The sequence below is a fragment of the Onychomys torridus genome, chromosome 3, assembly GCF_903995425.1.
Source record: "Onychomys torridus chromosome 3, mOncTor1.1, whole genome shotgun sequence".
In the NCBI taxonomy this organism is placed as follows: domain Eukaryota; kingdom Metazoa; phylum Chordata; class Mammalia; order Rodentia; family Cricetidae; genus Onychomys; species Onychomys torridus.
The window spans coordinates 52,612,484-52,639,896 of NC_050445.1; the positions used below are offsets into that span (position 1 = coordinate 52,612,484).

The following is a 27,413-nucleotide window of genomic DNA, read 5'->3' on the forward strand; positions in this document are numbered from 1 at the left end:
TCCTAATAGTTATATATATATATATATATATATATATATATATATATATATATATACATATATATATATATATTCACTTTTAAAACTATAATTTTTTATCAATTTTTAACTCATTTCTTAAAACCATCAGATCGCTAAAATCCTGTCATCTTAGAACAGAAGCATCAATACATTCTGAAAGACTCTGGATTATAGAATGCTTAGTGCCCCAAGTCCTTTGTGGGAAAAACTGACTTACTACATTGTGTTTCATGTTTTGTTTATCTGTTTTGGAATCTATAGGTCCAGGCACACTTGGAAAGCTCTACAAGGCCACAGCTACCGAAGGGCCAGAGACAGCAAGTAGCACCATTCATGACCCTTGACCACCAGGTATTCAACCAGACTCTCAAGAGGACACCACCTCCAGCACCAAGCTACATGCCTCTGGCAGAGCATGGACCCATGAGCCCAGAGAGTGATGCTGGCTGTGCAGGAAACCCATTCACAAAACTGCTGGTTCTCGGGAGAGAAGATGGTGGTGCAGAACGGCATGTATGTTCAATGGCTGACTACGAAGTCCAGCATAAGTGCTAGGAATTGAAATGAACAGCTTTGCAGCAAATATTTCAGATGAAAGTATAACAAAAGAAATGTGTCTTTCACTAATTGGTCTGCAATTATTAATCATATATCTATATTAATTATACATAATAAATTATAAGTGCTCATTTTAATTCTAAACTAGCTATTCATTTTAATACTCAATTAGTTATCAATGAGTCACTAATAATCCTATGTATTTAGAAGGTTTAATTTTTTTTTACATTTCAACAAATAATGCCTTTATTAAATTTACATAATCAAAGACTGTTTCCATCTATACAATACACATTAGTCTGTTTTTTGTTACTTCAGCAAATATCTGAGGCAAGGTAACATTTTTATTTAATTTTTTTTTCATTTTACATATCACTCCCTGTTCCCCCTTCCCCCCTTCTCCATCCTACCCCAAACCCTCCTCATAGTGGGTAAGGTCTCTCTTGAGTAGTCCAACATAGGCTGGCATACCAAGTTGGGGCCAGACCTAGCCCCTCCTCCCTGCATAAGGCTGAGCATGGCATCAAACCACAGGGAATGGGCTCTAAAAAGCCAGTTTGTGTACCTGGGATAAGTCCTGGTTTCATTGCCAGGGGACCCACAAACACATCAAGCCACACAATTGTCACCCACATTCAGAGGGTCTAGTGCGCACCTTTGCATGCTCCCCAGCTGTCAGTCCAGAGTCTGTGAGCTCCAAATACCTTGGGTCAGCTATCTCTGTGATTTTTCCCATCTTGATCCTGATACCCCACCCCTATCCCCTTGCTCCTATAATCTCTTCTCCCTCTCTTCAACTGAACTCCAGGAACTTGGCCAAATGCTTGGCTGTGGGTCTCAGCATCTGCTTCCACCAGTCACTGGATATAGATTCTATGATGACAATTAGGGTAGACACTAATCAGAGTATAGGGGAAGGCTAGTTCCAGCACCCTGTCCACCATTGCTATGAGACTTAGTTAGGGACATCCTTGTGAGTTCCTGGGGATTTCCCTGGCTCCAGAGTTCTCCCCATCCCCTTAATGGTTCACTCTGTTATCTCTTTCATAGCTCTCCCTCTCCATCCCTCACCAACTCAGTCATCTCGAACCCTCATGTTCCCACTTTCCATCACTTCCCCTCCCTTCCCCTCTACTCCCTACTCCCAGTTTATGCAGGAGATCTTAACCCTTTCCCCTTCCTGGGTCAATCCATGTTTGTCCCTCTTAGGGTCCTCTTCTTTATCTAGCTTCTCTGGGGTTGTGGATTGTAGCCTGGTTGTCCTCTGCTCTGGGTCTAATATTCACTTATGAGTGAGTATATATCGTGTTTGTCTTTCTGACTCTGGGTTACCTCAGTCAAGATGATTTTTTTTTTAGTTCCATCCATTTGTATATGAATTTCATGATGACATTATTTTTTACCACTGTGTAATACTCCATTGTGTAAATGTACTACATTTTCTTTATCCATTCTTCAGTTGAGGTTGTTTCCAGGTTCTGGCTATTACAAATAATGCTGCTATGAATATAGTTGAGCTTATGTCCTTGTGATGTGGTTGAGCATCTTTTGGGTATATGCCCAAGAGTAGTATTGCTGGGTATTGAGGTAGGTTGATTCCCAATTTTCTGAGATACCACTATACTGATTTCCAGAGTGGCTATAAAAGATTTCATTCTCACCAGCAGTGGAGGAGTGTTCCCCTTTTCCCACATCCTCTCCAACATAAGCTGTCATTGGTGTTTTTCATCTTAGCCATTCTGACAGGTGTAAGATGGTATCTCAGAGTCATTTTGATTTTCATTTCCCTGATGGCTAATGATGTTGAACATTTTCTTAAATGTCTTTTGGTCATTTGAGATTCTTCTGTTGAGAATTCTCTGTTTAGATCTGCACCCCATTTTTATTGGATTATTTGATATTTTGATATCTAGTTTCTTGAGTTCTTTATAGATTTTAGAGATCAGCCCTCTGTCAGATGTGGGGTTGGTGAAGATCTTTTCCCATTCTGTAGTCTGCAGTTTTGTCTTATTGACAGTGTCCTTCACTTACAGAAGCTTCTCAGTTTCAAGAGGTCCCATTTATTGTTTCTCTGAGTGTCTGTGCTACAGACGTTATAATTAAGAAGTTGTCTCCTGTGCCAATGCGTTCAAGGCTACTTCCCATTTTCTCTTCTATGAGGTTCAGTGTAACTGGATTTTTGAGGTCTTTGATCCATTTGGACTTAAGTTTTGTGCAAGGCGATAGATATGGATCTATTTGCAGTCTTCTACAGGTCAATATCCATATATGCCAGCACTGTTTGTTGAAGATGCTTTCTTTTTTCTGTTGTATAATTTTGGCTTCTTTGTCAAAAATCAGGTGTTCCTAGGTGTGTGGATTAATGTCAGGGTCTTCAATTTGATTCCATTGATCAAAGTGTCTGTTTTTATGCCAGGACCAAGCTGTTTTTATTATTATGACTTTACAGTAGAGCTTGAAGTCAGGGATAGTGATGCCTCCGGAAGTTCCTTTATTGTACAGGATAACCACTTGCTCTTGGTAGAGAAGATAGTGGTGCAGAATGGCACCTTTATCAATGGCTGATTATGAAGTCTATTATAAGTGCTAGGAATTGAAATGAACACTTTTGTAGAAAATATTTCAGATGAAAGTATAACAAAAGAAATGTGTCTTTAACTAATTGGTCTGCAATTATTAATCATATATATCAATTATGCATAATAAAATATAAGTTCTCATTTTAATACTAAATTAGCTAATTCATTTTAATACTCAATTAGTTATCAATGAGCCACTAATAATCCTATTTATTTAGAAGGTTTAATTCTAATTGTAAAGGTTTAGGTTTTCTGAATAACTTCAGTTGAATTCATCAATATCTTAAATATCCATAAAATTGAAACCTATAGAAGTTATATAAAGAACACCAATTTTGTGCTCTTAAAATACTAACTACAATAAAATGAATTATATTATTACATTAAATATTTCATGGAATTATAAATAGACTTTTTACATTTGCCTTTCAATACATTTTTAAAAATTCTTCCTTACCATTTATTAAATAGATGGCATCGAGTGATGCTGAGGCTTCCAAATAAATAAGAATAATTAGCTTCATGGAACATGTTTTGCTTTTAAGTGAATCTTCAAAAATGCAGAAAAAAAGGATACAAAGTAGAAAATAACTAGAACTTGGAAAAAACTTTAGCATCTTCTTGTAGATAAGTTATGTTGATTACAGAGCTTTCTTTTCCTTTTCCTTATTTATCTTGACTAGTTTGGAGCTCTGTTCTCTTACGCCTTAGCCGTCCTCTCCTAATCTGAATGGCCTGTGAGTACTCCTGCTTCAAGCTGATATTTTTCTAATAGTAAATTCACAGCTTCAAAGGACAAAGGTAGAGCACTCAGGGTTTCATTTGAATCTAAAGAGGAAAGAAAGATTTTTTAAAATGTGTTTTGTGTTAACATGGAAAGTAGGAAGGAATGAAGACCTGATAGAGTGTTCGATGAAAAACAAAATTATCACAATGCAAGATTCTCTGAAATACAAAGCTGAATGTTGATCCCTGGATGTGTATTTATTTACACTTTTTAGTAGTGGAGGGGTGTGTGTGTGTGTGTGTGTGTGTGTGTATGTACATGTATGCATATGGAACTGCCTAAAGTGTATAAACATATATATATATATAACTCTGGGAAGTGGAGTGCAGAGTTAGCTTCCTTGCTCATTTCATGAAGAACACAAACTATATGCAAGACAATAGTCATCTGCATAGTAAATATTAAAACTACACCCAATACAATTTATCCTTCAACTACCTCTTCCAAAGTTTATTTTCTTGGAAGGATTACTACTGATTTTTCAAGAAAAGACAAGTTCTAAAGTTAATTAATATGTCAGTCAATTTTAGTAAAATCTAGAAAGTAATCTTATGTTTCATGAAGGCAGCATATATCAGTCTTCTGGGTTTTCCAGAGGATCTTTTTGCAATTCCTTGGGCTCATGCCTTACCTTTGCCTTTTTAGAAATTTTATACACATACAGGAAATATGTGTCCTGCTTGGTCTTTTGGGCAGCCTTAGTTAAAGGGAGTTGGAAAGGGTGATATTCTCAATGGGTTTAGCTACCTACTGCAATATAAAAAGGGACTGCAGACAACATTTCCTTCCTTAACTACTGCGTAGAAACTATTTCTATGAAAGTGTCTCACAGCCATCATGAATGCCAGTTTAATCAGAATCTTATAGAGTGTTATTGTTTAGTATGTAAGAGTTTTAAATATGGCCTCTGAACTGGAATTGTATCTACAGTTGACACATGCTGCCATCATTCACACACATATTATCCCCAGTAGCTAGACATTTCTTTCGTGGTTACAATTCTGTTTCTCTGGCTGTGGTTAGAAGTCCATGGGTCAAAGAAGCTGTAAGATTTATGGTCTCAGATTAATCATTCACTCACATTCTTATATATTAAAGATTTTATTTGTTGTTTTGGTTTTTTTTTTTAAATACCTATTTTTGTTGTTTGACATAGAGCCTCACTATGTAGCTTACACTGGCCTTGAACTCAATATCCTCCTGCGTCAACCTTTCCAGAGCTGGAAGTTTAACATCATACCTGGAAGAAGAGTCAATTTGACTTTGGTATTTTAAAACTTCCAAACAGAATGGCATGGTCCAAGCTCAGGAGATGGTAGTTATTGATACGTCTTTGTCTTATTCCTTCTTTCCTTTTAAGCCTTCTCCTTCACTAATAAAAGGGAATATTTAATTCACCCAATGATAACCAAAGTATCACCTTATAAGCCCGTGAAGTATCGTCAGATTCTAGTGTAATGCATAGAATTAGATACAAGTGAGAGATTAGCGGTATCAGCACAGAGATAGGTAATATTAAGAGACGTGCTTCCCCATATATGCTTTTCCGTGGTGAAATTGACAATTGTACTTAAAGGAGTGACAGGAGCCCTTTACACTAACCCTTGCTCCTAGCCTAGAGTTTCCATTCACTCCTTTACTGCTCTGTGCTTTGCCATATGGGCCCACACATGGCTCTCTAGAGTTCAGGGCTGCCTTATGCCTTTTCTTGACCTCTTCTCATTCATTCTTTGCTATTTGTCTGAATGGTTGTAATTCTCTCTGATACACAAACTTGAGATTTATTCCCCTGCCCCTCTTAAGGTCTTTCCTTGATCATTCTCCATATAGATTTGATATTTCAATGACTGCATTCATAATGGCATTTTCATACCACATGATACATTTTAAATATTAAATAACAGTTTCTCATCCTTTTAGTTTGTTACTTCATGACAAAAATGACATACCTTGCACACAGGCAAATTTCTTTTCAACAATAATTAGTTGAATTAGAGTGAATGAGTAATGAGTTAGGTCAACCCCTAGTCCATGTGTTCTACTGTTTACTGTTTGCTTTTTTAATACTGATCAAACTCCATGAAGGCAAGAACTTCTCATTGTTGGCTGTTGTAGTAATACCTCTAGTTCTTGAAATATCTGAAAATAAATTGTGCTTGGTAAGTATTTGGTAATTATTACTTGAATGGTCTCGTGAAATTATTGACAAGAGTTGTGTTTTGGAGTATCCTAACAGAGTCTCTCAACACTTGACTCAAGTTGACCAACCACCCCGCTTAGAATGCAAAAGTAATGGGATTGTAGGGCAGTTTAATGTATTTGGAAGTGTTTACTACTGGCTGTTTCTTTATGTCTTTAGAAACTCATAGTTCGGCCATGTATCTCAACTCAGCATTCACACCTTCTTCAGTTTACACACACTTACACACACACACACACTCACACACACACACACACACACACTTACACACGCACACACACACACACACTTACACACACACGCACACACACACACACGCACACACACACACACACACACACACACACACACACACACACACACACACACACGCACACACACACACACACACACACACACACACACACACACACACAAGTACAATGAAAAGAAGAAAACTAGAGCTCCAGTGGTTACTAGTTTCATCTCTGTTGCTATGATGAAATGTCCCAACAAAACGAACATTTGGGGAGAAATCGTTTGTTTTAGCTCACAGTTCAAGGTTATAATCTACTAGTAGCTGGCCGTATCACATCCATAGTCAAGTGGAGAGAGTACATATATACATGCTAGTGCTGAGCTCACTTCCTTCCTTTTTGTACAGTCCAGCGTCTGGCCTAGGGATGATGCCCACAGGTAGGGTGGGTCTTACCACCTCAATCAATGCAATTAGCAAGAAAATCTTTTTCAGGGATATCCATCCCGCAGTGTGATCCAGGCAGCCCTTCACTGAGAGGTGATTCTTGTGACAAATTGACAATCACAGCTCACTGTTACAAGTGTATAGGAGGAAAAAAGGAATAAAAGGAGCAAAGGGAAGCACATAGTCTCTTTTATAAGTAGAAACCTTTAAAAGCCTTCCTCGTCTACTAGTTATTTCTTAAGCCATCTCTGCAGAGAAAAGGAAGGTTTTAGTGGGGGAGAATGAAAATGCAAATAGAGATTAGATTGAGGTTAGGACTACAGATTCAGAGTCCAGGAGTTCAAACGTGCCTCAGCCACTCACTAAGGAGGTAATCTGGAGCAAGGTGGGCAATTTCTTTCCCTTTTGATTTCTTTCTGTATGATGAGGATAAGTATTGAATTCATCTCACGGGCTGCTATGAAGCTTAAGTGATTGGGATATGCCAATAACTAGAGACAGAACTAGCATATCTCCGGCACCATGCAAGTGTGTGGTACTGTTGGTTAAGGTGTTTCTGTGTATTGTTGTTACTGTATCACTAGTTACAGAGATGAAGTAAATACTATGTTTTTATATAATCTAAAAAGACAGATTAGTTAGCTAAAATTTCACCACTGACCTTTGAACATTTACAAAACATTTTAAAAGAAGAAAATAGATAATCTAGAAGTCCTCTGTCAACATGTTAAGGCTGTGGACTTTGGTTTGAAACACTTCATGGGAAGCACTCTGTTGATACTGATGCTGATTTCAGGAGTGTGGCCCCAGGGGGCTTTGTGTGGTAGTCACTAGGGAGCACAGGGTAGGTGATAGATACAGGGAAAGCAGCCTCAGATTCAGCACTCAGACAGTGTGGGCTTTGATATACACAGCTAAGTGTTTTAAAATTTAAAAATGCAAAATAAACTTTCAGTCTGCACTGAAATTTTCTATGATTTCAAATGAAAGCAGCACTTTAACCATTATTTACAGTATTCCGAATTCTGTTAGCTAGAAATCATTGGAGTTATAATCAGTATAGGACTGTTTAAAGAGGAAAGAACAGGCCTTTGTCCACTAATGCAAAGAACAATAAGTGTTTACAGACCCCAAAAGGTCTAAAAGACTAAAATTAATAATCATTTCAACTTATAAAACAAAGTAATTTCATTTGACTGGGGAATGGTGTTTTCTTCTGCACTTTTGAAATAGACAGATGACAACAGATGAGTATTGCTAAACATTTGGTACAAGAAGATCATATAACGCCAAGAAAGATTATAGAGTTTCACTGTTCTCTCTCTCTTTGTGTGTGTGTGTGAGTGTGTGTGTTTATGTATGTATCTCTATGTATGAATGTATGTGTGTATGTATATCTATCATCATATGTCTGTCTATCTATCTATCTATCTATCTATCTATCATCTATCTATCTATCTATCTATCTATCTATCTATCTATCACCTGTCTGTCTGTCTATCTAATTACACTTATATTCAAGCATCCAATTCTGTATCTAATCTGCTGTAGCATTATCCAGGAATGATTCAATTTTGACATTTCCTATTTGAAGCCTTGCCTATAATCAAATACCTTCATGAGGTCCTGATTCAGTTTTGACTCTTTCGCTATGATTAGTAGATTGAGATTCATAGGCTTTACTCCCTTGTTGAAGACAGAAAAAATTACTATGATAAAATATGAATTATTTCTGAGCCAATATTCAGAGGTGAAAAAAAGAGAGAGGCCTCATCACCTTAATGTAGAAAGAATTCTGTGTCTAAGTCAGTATTAATTCCTGGAATCATATTCCAAGAAGGGATGTTATCTTATCTTTTATTTGATTACTTTACTCAATGTAATTACTAGTCCAATTACTAGTCTAGAAATGTTATCTCTAAAGTTTGTATATACTCTTTCCACATATCTTGAAGGGTCAGTGTTGGCTGATTAGTTTGTGGGTTATGATCCTTTAGAAGTCACAAGAAGAAGAAATATAGAAAGTTTCAATTGGATAATGTGAGTGACTACATTTTGTAGGTTGAGATCAACCATTGATCAATGACTCATTTACTTAAACAACATTAAGTTAGATGCTTGAAATTCAGGGCCTGAGATATGGTCTATGAAAGTATCTCTTTCTTCTTTCCTAATTCTAAATAGACTTTCTATTGAGAGAACCATCTCTTTCCCCTTTCCTCTAGCATGCAGGACTCTAGACATCACAGGTGACTGAGAATCACACATACAGGACCAGCTGAGATGGAATATTGGACAGGCGGCCACCTCTCTTTACCACAAAGAAAGTTTCTAATTAATTTGATTTCCTTGTGTTGTATTTTCAGGGTAGGTGCTCAGAGTTTTCATTTTACCCTAACAGTGAATATCGAGGGAAAAGACCCTGGAATGGCAACCTGCCCATTTCTGAATGCTCTGGAGAGGTGATCACCTGTACAAGGAATTGGTTTCTGGGCAACACCTGTGTAAAGCAGAGCACAAGGACCCAGACCATCAAAAGCAATGCTTAGCCCAGTCAGTCTGGTTTCATCAACCTTGACTTCTACTTCCTTAACATCCATTCTTGTTACTTTTCTTCTTCCGATTATAACCATCCCTCCCAAGCTCATATCTGAGCTCTTGCTCTTCTTGCTAATTTATCCATAAGTTCAGTATTTTATTTCATAAAGTTATAACCCAATCTCAATTTTTGAAGTATTTTCCCTCTAGCTTTCTTACTTAACTTGTGTTTAAGCTCATTGTGATGACATACCATTTGATGATGTTACTCTTTTCAGTAGCTATTATTTCCCATTCACAGAATCTAAATAAAAAATCTTCTTTAATTTGTCTAGATATATCCCCTCCTTTTTGGTTTTTTACAAGCACAATTCACTTCTCATTTTCATATCCTGATTAAATTTCAGTACTGGATGAACTCATTTATTTTACCACATCTTTACCTGAGCAAATAAATGAGGAGCATCTACCACACTATGCATGCTGATCATGTTAAATACATCATCAAATTTCACATGCGTCTTTACTGCTGTGAGACAACCTATAACCACTTCCTAGTAAGATTGCCAGTAGTGGAGACTGTGTAATGTCAACCTTCCTTGTACTTTTAAGTTTCACATCTATCATCCACTCTTCCAAAATGTTACATAATACTCTGGAGAGAAAAATATGTACAGTCCAACTAAATTTCACTCAATTGCTTCAGCAGTTCTCTTAAACCTCCACACTTGTTTTATTTTTCTGTCATACTATAAGAATAGAAAAAAGTTTCTATCTCATTCTTAAATTCCCAACAATTTCATGGTGTCATTGTTTTTTTACTGCTGAATGGTACTCCATTGTGTATGTGTGCCACAATTTCTTTATCCATTCTTCAGTTGAGGGGCATCTAGGTTGTTTCCAGGTTCTGGATATTATGAATAATGCAGATATGGACATAGTTGAGCATGTGTCCTTGTGGTAAGATTGAGCATTTCTTGGGTATAGCCTTGGTGCAATGGGAAGGGGCCTGGACCTGCCTAGGCTCAGTGTGTTGGGCTTTCCTGACTCCCCATGGGAGACCTTGATTTGGGGGATGTAGTGCTGAGGAGGGGCTTGGGAGAGAGGGCTGGGGAGTGGGAAGAGGGAGGAGGGGGAAACTGTGGGTGGTATGTGAAGTGAGTAGAAAGTTTCTTAATAAAGAAAATGAAAAAAAAAAAACCAACAAGTTTTCTTTCTGTGTACATCTCCCATATCATCAGTAGATATTGACCTATGGTACTGTTCATATCAGTGTTGTCCTAGTCTTCCATAATTGCCTCAAATCACACCAAACTAAGTAACTCTATTTGACCACATTTGTTTTCTGACCATGATGTTATTTCAGCACACAAACATTCTCCCATTCACACACCCCAAAACAAGACTTACTGCCTTCATTTCCTCCATTTCGAGATCACCAGATGACCCCATTCTCTCCTCTTCAACCAAGCTTATGTCTTCATGATTTTAAATAAACTCTTAACACCAATTGAAAAGGTTTTTCTGAGCTTATAATTATATGATTTCCCCATTCGCTTTCCTCCTTCCAAACCTTCAAAATGGAAAAAAAAATTACATCAATTTAATATCTGGTATAAAAGTCTCTATTGTCATTTGACTTGGCTTCCAAGTTGCATTTGATGTGGTTAACCACACCCTGAGTCACTTTCTGAAATACATCTTTGATTGTCTGATGTTTCATCTATTTTTCTAGCTCTTTGTTTTCTGACATTTGGTAAAATGCTGTGTCTCTAGGCCCAGTCTTCAGCCCTCTCTTATGTATCTTTGTAGATGGTGTCATACCATCTCCAACTTTGGTCTTTCTTCTCCATGTTCAACTTATCTGTCCTATGCTTATTTGATATCTGTTGTGTTACAACAGATATCTCAAACTGAAGGCACCTTATTTCCCCAAATCTATTTTGGTTGATCAGGAAAAATAGTAATAACATCAAGAACTCCAAAAATCATGTTGTACTCTTCTTTATTTTATTCTTCTTACCTGTACAGTCTGTCCCAATCAAACCCAATATTTCTAAAATCTCATGGTTCTCAACATTCTCTCCTCAAACAACATTCTGCTGAATAGTTCATCATTAGCAGCTCCCACAGTGCCTCACACAACATGGGTGTCAGGAACTAAATACTAAACAAAGCACTGTAGACTCAGGTACAACATTGTAATTAATTGCTCCCATTAGAATTCCTACTTATGAGTACTCTTAGTGGCTAAAGGGCAGCAGTATCGTGACAGGGGAGACAATAAAATACAACCACTATTCATTGGTTACACAGTGTGATAATGACTATAATGTAATTTTCATGAGAAAACTGTGTATGTTTTTCAGAAAAAATATCCATGTGATAGAGACCAATTATATTTTTACACAGCAGAAAGATGCTGAGAGCAGTGTAGGAACCTGGTCAAACTCATTCTTTAAATGACTAGACAGACGATTTGGAGCTTGGTTCCATTCCTGTAAGAAACCCATGTCAATATTGGTCTTGTACTTCTGTGTCAGCCATTGTGAAAAGGTAGCTCATCCATAGACGTATGAGGGGGACCTGAGACAGGTCTGACTGTCTGCTACGCTGAATCTGGATGACTAGTTAACTTTTGAGTTTAGATATTGTCCTTTAATTCCTACCCATTGGCATTAGTTATTCTTTCCTTTTAGAGGTACTGTTGTGGATAGTAATTCATTTATGTTAACGTGCTTGGATATTTTTCAGTTAGGTATCTGTAAATTCTGGTGGCATTTGGCAATCTCAGTAAACTGTTATAGTTCAAGACCATTCCAGAGACAAGGACTGAGTAAATATTAACAAGCCCCTGTGCTTGCTTGTAACTTGAAAGGATTGCATGACTTCAATGAGCAAGCTTTTGTCCGTCACAATCTAGACCAGATTAGTCTGAAAGTCCAAGGAAGAAGCAAAGTTCACCTTAGTGCAGGAGTTTCTGTATGCCTCTCCTGGTTAGTGTTCGCAACCTCAAGAAGAGAATGATGAAGGAAAAAGAAAAAACCATTGCCATTGTGAAAGTTATAGACCCTTCTAAGTTGAAACTGGTGAGTACACACATTTTGAAATTCTTTCACTATTTGGAGATGAAACTGACTTAAATGCTGAATTTAAAATTTATAGAGTTATAGTCGGTAAAATAAGGCATGTAGACATTAACATTGAAATGGGTAAACTATAATTAACTGTGTGTTTTGAAGTGCTTGTTTACTTACAAACAACTTTGGAGTGGTTTGGGGTATGCTTAAAATTATGTAGTTTATTTAGTCAAAAACTGCTAAAATTAATGTTTTATTGTGACTTTTGTATAAACTGTGAGGATTGAGTTAATTGTTTATTTTGTACTCATACTAACAACAGTTCTGTTTTAGTGCTAAAAGAATAATGAGCGTGTAGTATATGTGATGTGAAACTGTGAGCATCCAACTTTGTATTGTCCTGTTTGTGTTAAAGCTAGCTTGCCAAGGAAACTCCAGCTCCAGCCCCACTCATTATTTTTATCCACTTACAATAGAACAAAAATAATAATAACAAAATAACACAGCAGGATTTCATGGCTCAGTGTTTGTCATTTAAGCCTCAGAGTGATGTTTTAACAAATAAAATAAAGTTTGAGGCAATTGGTGGTATACGTCCTAAAGCTGGAAAAATCTGGCTCCCTGAATCTCAATGGATCAACACCCACAAGGAAGTAAAATAATCTTTGGAAAGTCAGTGTTTCATGTGTGTATATGTTCCACAGCCTACGCTTCCCTGCAGTGTGCCTCTTTAGAACAGGAGTTTATCTTCTTTTATGCCCAGGTTCTCTATCAAAGTCTCCTGCCCAGTTTTACCATTTTAGATTCACAGTGAATATCTCCATAGAAAAGTAAAAGGCGAGGCTCTAAACAAATACAGTGGTCAGTATCCTTTGAAAACTCTCACTAAATATGTGATAACACACACACACACACACACACACACACACACACACACACGTACACACACACCCTAATTAGGGCTCCTTTTGCCTTTTGTTAGTTCACTGAAAATTTACTTGCAAATTTAACTTGTAACCTTCCATAAGTTTTGTTCATTTTTGAATATTTATAATGAGATTATCTAGGCAATACATACGCATTTTCAGAAAAACTTCAGGGTTTTCATAACCAAAATTATTTCTCGAAACATCCTGAGTGTATACTGTGCTGTCCCTTCTGTTGCTAAGTGAAGGTAAATGAGAAATGTTGGAATAAGAAGTATAAATTACATTTAAAGTTTTATTTGTTTATTAGTCCTACAGTTCTTTGTTGAAGAGAAAAATAAACCAAGTTGCCTCCAGCCAGCAAGCCTGTTGGGTAGGGCTGGCCCCTAAGTTAAGCCCTGGAGAGAAACTGTTTGATTTTGATACTTATGGGTGGGGTGGAGTTCAGAAAAGAGCAGTGGGGAAGAAAAATACAGTCAGTAGCTCCACATTGTTCTGACTATTCAAAACACTAAGATAAGTTAAAGACAAGAATGCTTCTGCGGTGTGGTAGAGAGTAGAGAATACAGTCTTTGTGCCATATAAGCATGAGTCTAGACTATTAGTACAACTTTTTTCTTTGAAGTGTCACCACCCAGTGGCTGGGACCTCACAGAGTAGGTGAGGCTGGATGGCCTGTTAGTCCCAGGCACCCGTTTCCACGTCCCTGGTGCTGATATTACAAGCAAATGCCACCCACCGCTCTTGATCTTTCTTCACATGGGCTTGGGAGATCGAACTTGCATCTTTGTGCTTCTAGAACAGTGCTACAAGACCCCGAGTTGTCCCCTCGTGACCTCTGTTGCTCTTCTGGTTGTAGAATACTTGGATCATTATTTCATTTCTGAGCTGCAATTGCTTCACATTTAGAACGATAGTCATAGACACCCTACAAAGTTGTTCTAAAGATGACTTAAGACGTTATTTGAGTTATTATATTATACCTGATATGTAACAAATTATTGACTATGGCATATCGCATGCTATTGTGCTGTGTTTTATTATCCTCTAAAGATTCCTCATCTACAGATTCACAGGTTCATTGTAATCACAACCCTTACCCACACTGGAGCCTAATATCTTCTATTGAAAACTTTAGTATATGCATGCATGATAATCACAAGGGTTTAGAAATTTAGAAGTTTTGGAAATAATATCAAATCAGTAAGAAAAAAGCTACCATGGCATTTTGAATGTTAGACACAAAAGTTCGAGTTTATATATGAGTTAAATGGCAGGAACTTTAGACTTCACATTCTTGAGGTCAAATAAATTTTAAGGGTATTTTAAATATGTTGATATGAGAAAGAAAGTGGGAGTTTATTAGGAGGGATGTAGATACACCAAATGGAGATGCATAATTTAGGTGTAGGTACCTGAAGAGCTTGTGGAATAAAAACAGAGATGAAATTCCATAGTGGATATCATTATTTTAAAATGTCATATCAGGGGTCACATTGCATCTGATACATGAAAAGTAAGAATCATTTTTAAAGTGGAATTTAGGCCACAGAGTGTGTGGTTTCCTGGTGAGAGGAATGGATATATGTACAATTTAGAGTTTGTGTAGATGCTTCTGCAATAATTTTAGCTGTAGACCCTTTTTGTATCCAGACAGCACCAATTGTAAACAAAGGCAAAGCTCTTTTTCTCTGGTGTCCCTAAAAGTTACATTTTGGCAGAATGGTGTTCTGCTGATTCCACTGTTATCAAGAGCTGTGTATTGTCTCTCAAGAGTCTTACTGTTGTATATCTTGTGTTTAGTTCTTTAACCCACTGTGAGTTAATTTTTAAGTATGTATGAGATAAGATCCCAGAATCACTCTTTTCCCCTTAGATAACTATTGAAACCAATGCCATTCATTGAAAAGACTAACCTTTGCCACTGGGTCATCTTGGCAATCTTGACCAAATTACCAGACTATATAAGGATGTTTCATTTTGGCTTTGTTATTCCCTATTGGCCTATATGATTGTCTTGATGTCAGAATAACACTCTGTGTTACTGTGGCACTGTACTCGGCTTGGAAATCCAAAAGTATTAATTCTTCACTTTGCTCTTTTCCAAGACTATTTTTAGTTTATTAGTGTTCCTTGGTAATCCACATAAATTTTAATTTCTTCAAAAATGTGTGTTCATTTGATGGCAATAACATTGGATATGTGACTGCTTTGAGTAGTGTTACCATCTTGACAGTATTATCTCTTTCTAGAAATATGGGATGTTTTCCATTTTTATGTCTTCTTTACTTGTATTTTTTATTTTTTTGGCGTATACATCTTTTCTTTATGGGAATTAAGCTTATTCCTACATCATTTTTTAGGTCATTTTAAGTAGAAAGGTGTTAATTTCTTTTTTAGATTGCTCATTACTCATATATATAAATACAACTGATTTTCTGTTTTACAAGTGGGCTAGCAGCTTCATTTGTTGGCTTAAATGCAGGGTTTTGTTTTTGTTTTGATGTGTTTTGTTTTTATGGAATCTATGGATTTTCTAAACATAAGATCATGAATCCTGTTGTCTGTAAACAGACACCATTTGGGGCAGGTCCTGATAATCTGTGAGTTCGTTGTTCTCAGCTAATTGTTCAGTCTAGACTATCTGTTGAATACAGAGGTGAAGGCTGACATGCTTATCTTGGCCCAGATATTAGAAGAAAGCTTAATGTAATCTCTTACTGATTATTTTAATTTTATTTAACATTCTTTGAGGCCAGCCTGGTCTACAGAGCGAGATTCAGGAAAGGCGCAAAGCTACACAGAGAAACCCTGTCTCGAACTCACCCCCCCCCAAAAAAAAAGTTCTTTCATACAAGACTGAGCATGGTGGCACATGCCTTTACTCCCAGCACTTGGGAGTTTTGAACTCTTTGTGAGTTCAAAAGGAGCCTGGTCTACCTTGAGAGTTCGAGGCAGCCAGGGATAGTGGACTCTACCAAATACGTTTCCCCTCCTCCAGCTCACATCAGAACCTCCCCATCTTCCATCCCACCCAACTTCCTGTTTTTGCTATCTCAAAAAGTGAAAAACAAAAAGTGAGGTTTGAAAGACGCAAACTTATGTAAACCAACCAACCAACCAACCAACCAACCAACCAACCAACCAACCAACAAGTGTCTCTACAAACCAAACAGAAAACTCCACTAATAATAATAAAACAAACAAAAGCCAGAACAAAACAATAAATCTTCAAAAACATGGAATTTGTTTTGTGTTGGCCAACTACTACTGGGCCTAGGGACTGTCTTTGAGTGTGGTTGATATATCCATTGACACTTCATTGGAAAAAAATTGATTTTGCTTGTCTTAGGTAACAATTCCAAATAGATTCATGGTTGGAGATGGGACTTAGTGTCCCCTGTCCCTTCTCAATGCAGGGATTTTGTGCGGCTTGAATCTGTGCATGTCTCACCTTGCTGTCGCAGTCTCTCTGAATTCATATTTGTGTCAGTTATCTTGAGTCTGTAAGAGTCTGTTGGAGTTGTCTATCACCTCTGGCTCTTAAATCTTACTACCTCTTCTTTTTCATGGATCCCTGAACCTTGAAGATAGGGCTTTAGCAATGATGTTCCCACTTAAGATTGAGTATTCCAAAGTCTCTTTCTCTCTGCACATTGTCCAGTTGTGGGTCTCCTTGTTAAAATCATATACTACAAGTTGAAGCTTCTCTGATGAGGGCTGAGTGATGATCTGTTCTGTGGAATAACAATGTCATTAAGAGTCATTGGTCTGTGACCTATCAAGTCTCAGGCTGTTGGCTCCTTTACCCGTGCCATGTATTGGTTCCTGCTCATGGAGTGGGCCTTAAATTTAGGCAAAAAGTGGTTGGTTACTCCCATTACATTTGTGCCACCATATAAACTCCCCCTCTAATAGTATACTATGTTTATCTTCTTTCTCTCTTTAATCTGTCTTATAGACACATGATAGTACTGTTAATTTATTTCCCCTCAAATGACTTGTGCTTTGTGAATTTACTTTTTCATGCTTTGCTATTACTTTATTATTTTTCTCCTGACCTCTTGAAAATAATATTTTATCTTGTTTCAACCTTAATCTATCTTTCTCAGGTTATTGTTTAAGCCTGAGATTTTTTATTTAGTTTTTTCATATGCTAGAAATTACTTTTTATGTGTTTTTGTTATTTTTCAGTTGTTAAATTTCAGCATGATTTCATCTTTACTTCTTTGTTTTGTATTTATTGATTTATATCCTTCTCTCATACATTACATTCTGACCACAGTTTCCACTCCATCCTGTCACCTTAGTCTCTCTCCTCCTACCTTCCCTCTCCCTCAACCCACCCCCTTCTACCTCCCTTTGGAGAAGAGCAGGTCCCTCAGGGACATCAACCAAACATGGTATAACAAGATACAATAAAATGAGGCATTTAACATAACATCAAGATTGGACAAGGCAACCCAGTAGGAGGGAGAGGGTCTCACAGTAGACAAAAGAGTCAAAGACAGCCCTCACTCACACTGTTAGGAATCCCACAAGAACATCATGCTACTCAGCCATAATACATATGCAGAGAACCTAGGTCAGACCTCTACAGGCTCCCTGATCTCTGAAAGCACCATGAGTCTCAGTCAGTTGACTTTGTGGGTCATATTCTCATGGTGTCTCTGACTCTTCTAGTTCTTCAGATTCTTCCTCCCCCACCTCCCCAGGACTCCCGAGCACCTCCTAATGTTTGGGTCTGGGACTTTGCATCTGCCCCCATCAGCTGCTGAATAAATGATCTCTAGTCTCTATGATGACAGTTTTGCTAGGTTCCTAACACAGAACAATGTGCAAGCATGACAAACTGTAAGTGGAAGGTTGTGTGGCTGTTTGTAACTCAGTCCTTCCACTTGAGGCCTTGCCTGATTATAGAAAATGACTCATTCAGGCTTTGTGTCCCCCCCATTTCTAGGGCTCTTTGTTAGGATTACTCTTACATATTCCATGGAGATTTCATTGCACTAGCTTCCACCCCCCGCCAATTCCTGTTGTTTCTCCCACTCCTCCGTACCTGATCCCTCCTGCTACCAAGCCTACCCTCCCCCACTCCACCCACAAAATCTATACCATTTCCCCTTCCCAGGGAGATCCTTGCATCTCCTTTTAAGCCCTGCTTGTTACTTAGCTTCTCTGTGTCTGTGGACCATTAAGAATGGTTATCTAAACTTTACAGCTAATATCCACTTATAAGTGAATACATACCATGATTGTCTTTCTGGGTCTGGATTATCTCACTCAGGATGATTTCTTTTTCTAGTTCCATCGATTTGCCTGCAAATTTCATGGTGTCATTGTTTTTAACAGTTGAGTAAAACTCCATTGTATAATGCACCACATTTTTTTTTTTTTTTTTTTTTTTTTATCCATTCATTGGTTGAGGTACTTCTAGGTTGTTTCCAGTTTCTGGCTATTATGAATATAGCTGCTATGAACACAGTTGAGCAAGTGTCTTTGTGGTATGATTGAACATCCTAGAAGTGGTATAGCTGGGTCTTGAGGTAGATTGATTCCCAGTTTTCTGAGAAACCACCATATTGATTTCCAAAGTGACTGTACAAGTTTGCACTTCCAACAGCAGTGGAGGAGTGTTCCCCTTGCTCCACATCCTCTCCAACATAAGCTGTCATTAGTGTTTTTTTTTTATCTTAGCCATTCTGAAAGGTGTAAGATGGAATCTCAAATTTATCTTTACTCTTGAGTTCCCAACAACTTTAAAAATTTTCCAAATCAATTTTGTATTGAGGTTTTCTTTTGACTGAGTATATAGTCAATGTTTGAATGTTTCAAAGTTGTTGAGAACATCATGTGTTCTCTATTTGTGCAAGTACTGTAAAAGTATCTGTAAGATCACACTATTACTTTTGTTCAAATGTTTCATAGCATTCCTCATTATTTTGTCTACTTGACTTTTCAAAAATGAAAAGAAATGTATAAAAACCTCCCACTCTGATGTTAGGTTATTCACTTCTGTAGGTTTTAACATTCTTCACATATTTGGTGTGGTTTTCATTAGGTACATATATGCTTATAATTAGGCCTTTTTAAATTTACTTTTTATATGTAGTCTCTCTGTTCTTTTATTAGTTATTGTCTTAGTTAGAGTTTTTATTGCTGTGAAGTGATACCATGACTGCAGCAACTATTATAAAGAAAACATTTAATTGAGGTGGATTGCTTACAGTTTCAGAGGTTCAGTCAATTATCATCATAGTGGGGAGCATGGCAGCGTGCAGGCAGATGTGGTGCTGGATCTGAGAGTCCTTACATCTTGATTCAGAGACAACAAGAAATGGACTGACTGTCACACTGAGGGAAGCTGGAGAAAGACCTCAAAGCCCACCTCCACAAGGACACACTTCCTCTAACAAGGCCACACCTCCTAATAGTGCCACTCCCTATAAGCTTATCAGGTCCAATTACATTCAGACTAACACAGTTCTAGGACAAAACATTTGACAGCAGCAATTTAAGGAAGGAAGAGATTATTTAGTTCAAGTTTGGGGGCACAGTTCGTCAAAGTGGGGGAGTCATGGGACTAGGCACTTAAGGAAGCTGGTTATATTACACTCTCGGTCACAGGTAGCTCTCTCTTTTACATGCAGTTTGGTCCCTGGACTGACTAATGCTGCCACCCACATTTACAAGGGGTCTTTCCACTTCAATTAGCATAATCTACACACAGACACATCCAGAGGGTCATCTCCAAGGTGATTCTAGGTCCTGTTCAGTTGGCCACCGATATTAACTGTCATAATCATTGATGAATTTTCTAATTTTAAAGCCCACTTTCTCTGATACTAGTATATCTATGTCATCTCCCTTATAGTTATAATCTGCTGACTTCATTTTTTCCCGTTCAACATTTGTGTATCTTTTACTAGCTGACTCTTGTGATTTACATTTACCTAGTGATAGTCTTAATCAGTTTACATTTTAGATGGGGTGATTGACTGATGTTGATAATTATTATTTATATATGTGATGGCTATCCTTTGTCACCAACTTGACTACATCAGGAACTAAAACCCATGGCTAGGTATACCTGTGAGGATTTTTTTTTTTTCTTAATTAAATCATTTGAAGAGGAAGACTCACTTTTAATCTGGATCTTTTGTGGAATGATACACCTTTAGTGCAGATCTTTGAGGTGGGAAGATGCACCTTTAATCTGAGACATACGTTATGGTGGAAACCCATTTAAAGGACATGAGAGGAAGAAGCTCTTCCTCTCTGCCTACTTGCCCTTGCTGTCACTACCAAATCCATCCCTTCATGGCGTTAGAGCCTATTTCTTTGGGATTCTGGCATATGAAGGACAGATGAGACATCCAGCCTTGAGAACTGAACAACTACTGGATTCTTCTTTTGGTACACAAACATTGTTGGACTAGCTGGACTGCAGCCTGTAAGCCATTCTAACAAATCCCAGTTATACATATATGTATGCATATAAAATTAAATATATATACATATATATATACACACACATATATTTCATTCTGTAAATTCTGTTCCTCTAAAGAACTCTCATACAATATATTTTTACTCACTTTAGATTATTTATGTTCTATTTTTAAAGCATATTTCCTTATACTAGAGAGGTGGCTCAGCAGTTAAGAGTACTGGCTGTTCATCTAGAGGTCCCAGGTTCAATCTCCATCACCTACGTGGCATTCACAACTATTCATAATCCCAGTCTTAGATCTGATATCCTCTTCTGGCTTCTCCAGCCACCAGGCACTTAAATGATGCCAGATATACATTAGATCAAACACCTATACACATAAATAATTTTTAAAAAGTATATTACCATAATAACTTCTTATCACTTCCTTGCTACCCCAATTCACTCAGGCTGGAATTATAAAGACTGGAACACTTCTCTCTTGTGTTTGATCTCAGTCTCCACCATCATCTTTTTCTTACATCCCACAATGACTTTTCTAAGGTATTTGATCAATTTTATTTCATATTTTTGAAATACATCTTTAAATAGCTCCTACTTTTAGCTACGACTTCACTCAATTGCTTTTCAGCGCTACTTTTTCTGGAAGTAAGCCTTCCTTGTAATTAATTCATTGAAAATTTAAATAGTATATTATGATCATTTTTTATTTTCTCTCTCCCAACTCCTCCCAGATCCTCCTCACTTCCTTAACATTCCAATTTTGATTTTTTTGAGAGGGAGTAAACTTAATAATGTATGCTTAGGAATAGCAATATCATGGTCTCATATGTGCATGGCATCAAGGCTGCAATAAAAAGACATGTATAATTATTTTCCTTCATATTTAAAAAAATTCATTCATTTTCACTTTATACTTAATTTTTAATTGTGTTACTTAAAAATCTTACAGCTTTTTCTCTTGTCATTGTATAATCATTTTATAGTTTTAATTTTTCTTTATTCTTGAGATTTTCATACTAGTGTATGATGGAACATGATCACCACACTCATTCCCCCATCTTGCTTCCTTCCATATACCCCCAACATATCCTTTTCCCAACTGCACTTTTTTTTTTTGATAACTCCCTAAGTCTGGTTAGTCCTGCGCATCTGTGCTTGGATGTGGGGTCATCTGCTGGGGTGTGAGGAACCAACTAGTGGTCACATCCTTTAAAAAAAAAAAAAAGGATGACTCTCTTTCTCTCAGCAGCTGTCCACTGACGAATGCCCCTCTGTAAGGGGTGGGACCTGGTGATTACCTACTGTATGTGTGCTGTGACTTGGGTTGGCTTTGTCCTATGCAGGTAGCACAGCTGCTATGAGTTCATGAACGTGATGGCTATGGCATGGCCAGAAGACAGCGGATCACAGCACTCTTCCCATCATCTGGCTCTTGCCTCTTGCTTTCTTTCTGTCTCCTCTGTTGGAATGTGGAATGTCTCCTGCACCTTGGTGTTGGCTTACTATAGATGGTCCATCTAGGGATGTGCACTTCATCTCTTATTCCCAGCACATTGAGTAGCTATCCATCCCTCCACTGGCTGCTGTCCACTGAAAAGGGGAGCTTCTTTGGCCTGGAGCATCTCAGCCCAGGTCTATCCATATGAACTGAAGCGTTTGGAAGGTAATTTGAAAGCATGACAAATCAGCAAAATAACAATAGCTGGTGCTACCCAAAGGCTCATGACTCCCCAAGCCACAGGACTTTTGACTAGGATTACAGTGCCAGACATAAAATTCCTTCCTGCAGGTTTATTGTTATGCATGTTTACTTGTTTTTATTGTAGATTATTATATAAACTTTCCCTTATTTATTTTAGGCTGATTGAACAAACATCTTCTCATTTGATTTTCTCGTTCTTTTCCTTTTATATCATGTCTAATGCTGTATTATTATTATTATTATTATTATTATTATTATTATTATTTTGGTCAAAATTGTCACATTCCTTAGATGTTTTGCTGTTTAGATCTGTGTATACCCAAACACCCTCTAGTAAATACTTGCTACCTTGAAAAGATCTATCACTTGTGAAGGCCAGATCCAGGTTATTTCTGTTCCTCAGACCTCAGAAGTGGAGATGAGAATAAAATCTAGATACCATGAGATCACTGTCAATCAGTATTTATCATTGAGCAGTTTCTTGGAAATGTTATTCTTTCTCTACCAGAAGAGACTCATCCTCTTATGCAGATGTATACTTGACCCTTTTAAATGTATTTTAAGATAAATTATGTATTTTTATTATGTTTGGTAACAATATGTTCATTCACCATCATGTCAAATGTATTGCCTTACTAGGAAATCAGTCTTCCTTTTCTTAACAAAAATAAAAGCATCTTCACAAAATATCTTCCATTTGCTTGCTGATCTACAAAGACATAGGCCTTGTTGCTGAATTAACACATACCTCTGACAAAGGAAGATAAAAATTTGCTTTGTAAGCTCTTTCCAATGAGTATGTATGCATCCAATGTTCACTCACATTGCACTCTCACAACTTTTAATGGAGGGAAGTCTCTTTAGGTGACCTGAAGTGTATTGCATGCTTTGAAATGCAACAGTCTAATGATATTCAGAAAGTGATTACCCATTTACATGAAATAGAATAGTACCTACAGCATAAAATTAAATAGGGTATTAATCATTGTACTTTAAGGCATAGATTAGACTGTAACCGGGGTCAGGGGATGATGCAATCTAGCTAGAGTTAGGCTGGAGTAGATTCATTGTCAGACTGTCCTGTTTCTAAGGAATAATGCACCAAGTACTGTCTGAGAAGGTACTGTGGACCCTGTGGGTAGGAGCCTCTCACTCCATTGTTACAGTACATGGCCTAGAGCTCTGCTTCTTCCTTAATGTTTCTGCAGTTTGCCAGTCTGCATTGAAATCCATCTGAATTCAAGCTCTTCAGAGGAAAAACGCTCCTTCCCTGGTTCCTTCCCCTCCACTCCCTGTCTTTTTGTTCAGCACATCCATTATATTTCTCAAAGGCATAGTGGAAATGTACAACTCAGGTAGGGATACCTCAGCCTATAACCAACAAGCTATTCAAAACGACAATGGAAAATATGTATGTTTAAAGCTCCATTTTAATGACACACATGTTAGGGAAATGGTCTGCATTGTGAACCACCTCTTAATTGTGTTTGCCAGAGATTCACATATGTTATCTTTCCAAATTAGCCATCCTTTATTTGTTTTTAAAATGAGTAAATTGAAAAGGAATAAGTACTTAAATATCCCACATCTAAAATCTGTAGAGTAAAAACACACTTTAAAATAATGGGTTTGTAGGGTTAAGGGTATAGCTCATGATAGAGCATGTGCACAGCATATTTCAGGCCCTGGGTTGATTCTGAGCACTGCAAAAGTCAATGTAAGTGAATATAAGTAAAATATAAACTGGCTAAATTAAAGATGAGGCTTTCTAATAAAGTTTATGATGAAGACACCAGTATACTAAAATATATGCCATGGTGACAAAAGCAGGCTAGAATGCACTTCCTGATATGAACATAAATTTATGTGTTAGATAATTTAAACTTCATTTCATAGCTGATTTTCCTTAGAAATACATAGTTATTTAATATACTATAGTAACTTTTTATCCTGAAAATATATTTCAGCCTTAATAATTACTTTCTTCCTTTCTTCATATTGATTGCCAAACTGACTTTCTAAATCTTGAAATAGTCTCTCAGGTTGAACTGGAACTTCACAATAAGTAGGAATGTAGAGTGAATTTCTCTGCAATACTATATGTACTTTTTCTAGACCTTAAGGAAAAGAAAAAAAGTCTTCTTATTCAGCCTTTGGTTAACTTCCCAGAAATAGAATAAAGATATAAAAAATAGAAATATTTTATAATTTTAAATCCTATGTTGTGAAAAAATGTAACATTTTTCTGAAACAATGGGTATTATTTAAAATATGAATATTATTTAAATCAAATATTGTTGCATGATCAATAAACATAGTTTGAGTAATGCATCAGTACAATTTTGAATTGTGCATAAAGAACCTTGGGTTTTAAAGAAACTTTTTCCAAGAAGAACTTCAAGAATTATAGAGTTTATAATTGGAGAGAACCTATGTTCATTAGAGGCAAACTAGTCTTAGTGTGCTCTTGGTTACCAGCTGAGGTATTTAGATCAATCTAGAACATTGGTGTACAGAGGGAAAAAGTATCCCTTCCAGGAAGCATAGTGGACCACTTCATCAACAACCTAAAATCCCTCCTGAGGGCCAAATTCTGAGAGTACTGACAACACTCTGAAGCTCCCAAAGGTTTTAACATTTTACTTGACTTGTGGTCTGCAAGGAACTTCCAGATTTGCTAAGATGTGTGTTGTTTTTTCAAAATGATATTTTAATAGTACTAATTTACAACCATGTCATGATCTGGCTCAAACCTCCATAGGTTTGTAAATATTCATCAGAATTTCCCTTCATGCATGAACTGATCTCTCTTTTTCTTGCAATCCAAATACTATTTTCAGCATATCTTATCTGTACGCATTCCACAATGTCTTTAAAAGTAGTCAACGTGTATTTCTGTTTAACACTAACATGGAATCTATTGTCATGATTATTACAAAGTGACAAATTTAAAATGAGGAATTTAAGGTACACTACTAAATATGTATGTGTGTATAGTGGCATTGATTAACTGATCTTGTCTCTCTCTCTTTTTTTTTTTAAGTTGTCTGGTAGTATTTTGGATGTGTACAGTAGTGAGCAGGTGATTTCTCCAGTTAATGCGAATCTTATGAGTACTTCCTGTCCAAGCAACCTGCCCATGAAAAAGGAAATTGCAGGTAATGTTGACTTTAAAAAAAAAATTAACCTTTAAAAATTGTTTTCAGTTACATACTATGTGAATAACATAGTTTCACGCTGAATAGCTTTTTAAAAGTATGATCACAATAGCTAAAAGGGATCAGTGTTAGAGTAAATCTATCATTTCTTAGTATCACTAAGCAACAGGTCAATATCATTTACATTTTAGTTGAATTGATTCTTTCAAACATTAAAATTCTGATCCCATCTTCCTGGGCCAGGGATTCAGGAGAGGTTTAGCCAGTTGTTGTGACTCAGAGTCTCTTATAGGGCTGTATTCTGGAAATCATGTGACTGGGGCTAAACAATACATTTCAAAGCTGGTACATGCATAGGTTGTGAAAATGCTGTAAGTTGATAAGTCATCTTACTTTGGAACTGCATGCATCTCTCCAGAAGGTCCTATGGAAAACACAGTAGAAGAAGCTTTGAGAGCTGCCTTGAGCATCTCCTTACTACTCTGTTAGTATTGTAATCCCAATTGATGCTTGAGGAACTATCCATGTTATGAAGGTCAGGGAGGAAGAATCACTTTGGACTCTTTGGAAACTGATGGCCAGCCAGTCTGTAGAGAATTTTGTTATTTACTGAGTGGTAGAATGGTTTTGACATGCACATCTGAGATACATAGCTAGTTGCAATTCCTTTGATGAAGCAATCATAAATATTTTTGAAGAGACTAGGTTAATTTCTGAACCTCAAATTTATGGGAATAATAGTAGAAGTTAGTGAAGAGTTCAGCATTTTCCATGTAACATGCCTATATAACCCTCTCATTGTTTATCAGGTAGCTGTTGTATTATATTTATTTCACAAGTGAAGAGCCTGAGGCAACTAGTTTGATAATTGACCATGTGACTGTTAAGTAGAAAGCTAGAAAAGAGATCAGGTTTTTGGTGCTCCAAGTCTTAAAGTCTTTGCCATTGCCCTTTGTTAAAATATCCCCTTCTCTACATTCCTTCAGATTGTCATCAAGCATATTATTACAGCATTCTAGAACAAATGATACTCTGTTTCTACCCAGTGTTTCTGAAGGTTGCATGGAAAGGCTTCAAAGTAGAACTAAACTCTGTTTTGATGATTTTTTTTTCTTTTGTTCAGAAACTGACACTAGAGCTTTGACGAAAGAGAGACAGAAAAAGGACAACCACAACCTCAGTGAGTATGTTTTCTTTCTACTTTAAACAAAATTACTACAAGAGGAAATGCATAGAAAGTAAAGTATAGAGTCTTTTACTGTCAAACCACTACCACTTGAAATTGGATTATTGAAATTAATTGTTCATGCTTACCAACTTGAACCAGTTTTGGAAATGCAAACTTTGAGATATCTTGAAAAAGTTTTGCATTTTCATAAAACGAGGTGACTAGGAAGAGTGTGCTTACCTGAGATGAGTGCATTTGGTTACGTTTAAACAGTGCTGTGAGTCACCAACTCATAGGCTTAAAGAAATGAACCGGCTATGAAATGTACTTCATTTCATCAGAAACGAGTGCACATTCTCATTTTTCAGTATCAATTTGCTCCTCTCTTTTCAATGACATGTTAACTGAAAGGCATGGCTTACGTTGACATTGAATTCCTCATGCCTTCTGTAGGTCAATTTGACTCTGATAACCAGTCACACAAGATGGAGAAATGCATGTGGGAGAGGTAGATTAGCAGCAAGGTTGAGATTGAGAGTGCTCAGTCTTGTTTGAAGA

The 27,413-nt window shown here is 37.0% G+C and overlaps 1 protein-coding gene across 2 annotated transcripts in view; it reads left to right on the forward strand.

The window, feature by feature from the left end:
- Positions 1 to 354: 354 nt before the first annotated feature.
- Tfec (transcription factor EC) overlaps positions 355 to 27,413 on the forward strand; it is a 37,507-nt gene continuing 10,448 nt past the window's right edge. The window contains exons 1-3 of one of the 2 annotated variants that reach the window (XM_036180346.1): positions 355 to 534; positions 25,573 to 25,687; positions 26,811 to 26,867. In XM_036180346.1, coding sequence (XP_036036239.1) covers positions 355 to 534; positions 25,573 to 25,687; positions 26,811 to 26,867 — 352 coding nt within the window. Of the gene's footprint in view, positions 535 to 12,388; positions 12,455 to 25,572; positions 25,688 to 26,810; positions 26,868 to 27,413 lie in introns of those variants that run through there. The other variant, XM_036180347.1, reaches the window with a different exon arrangement.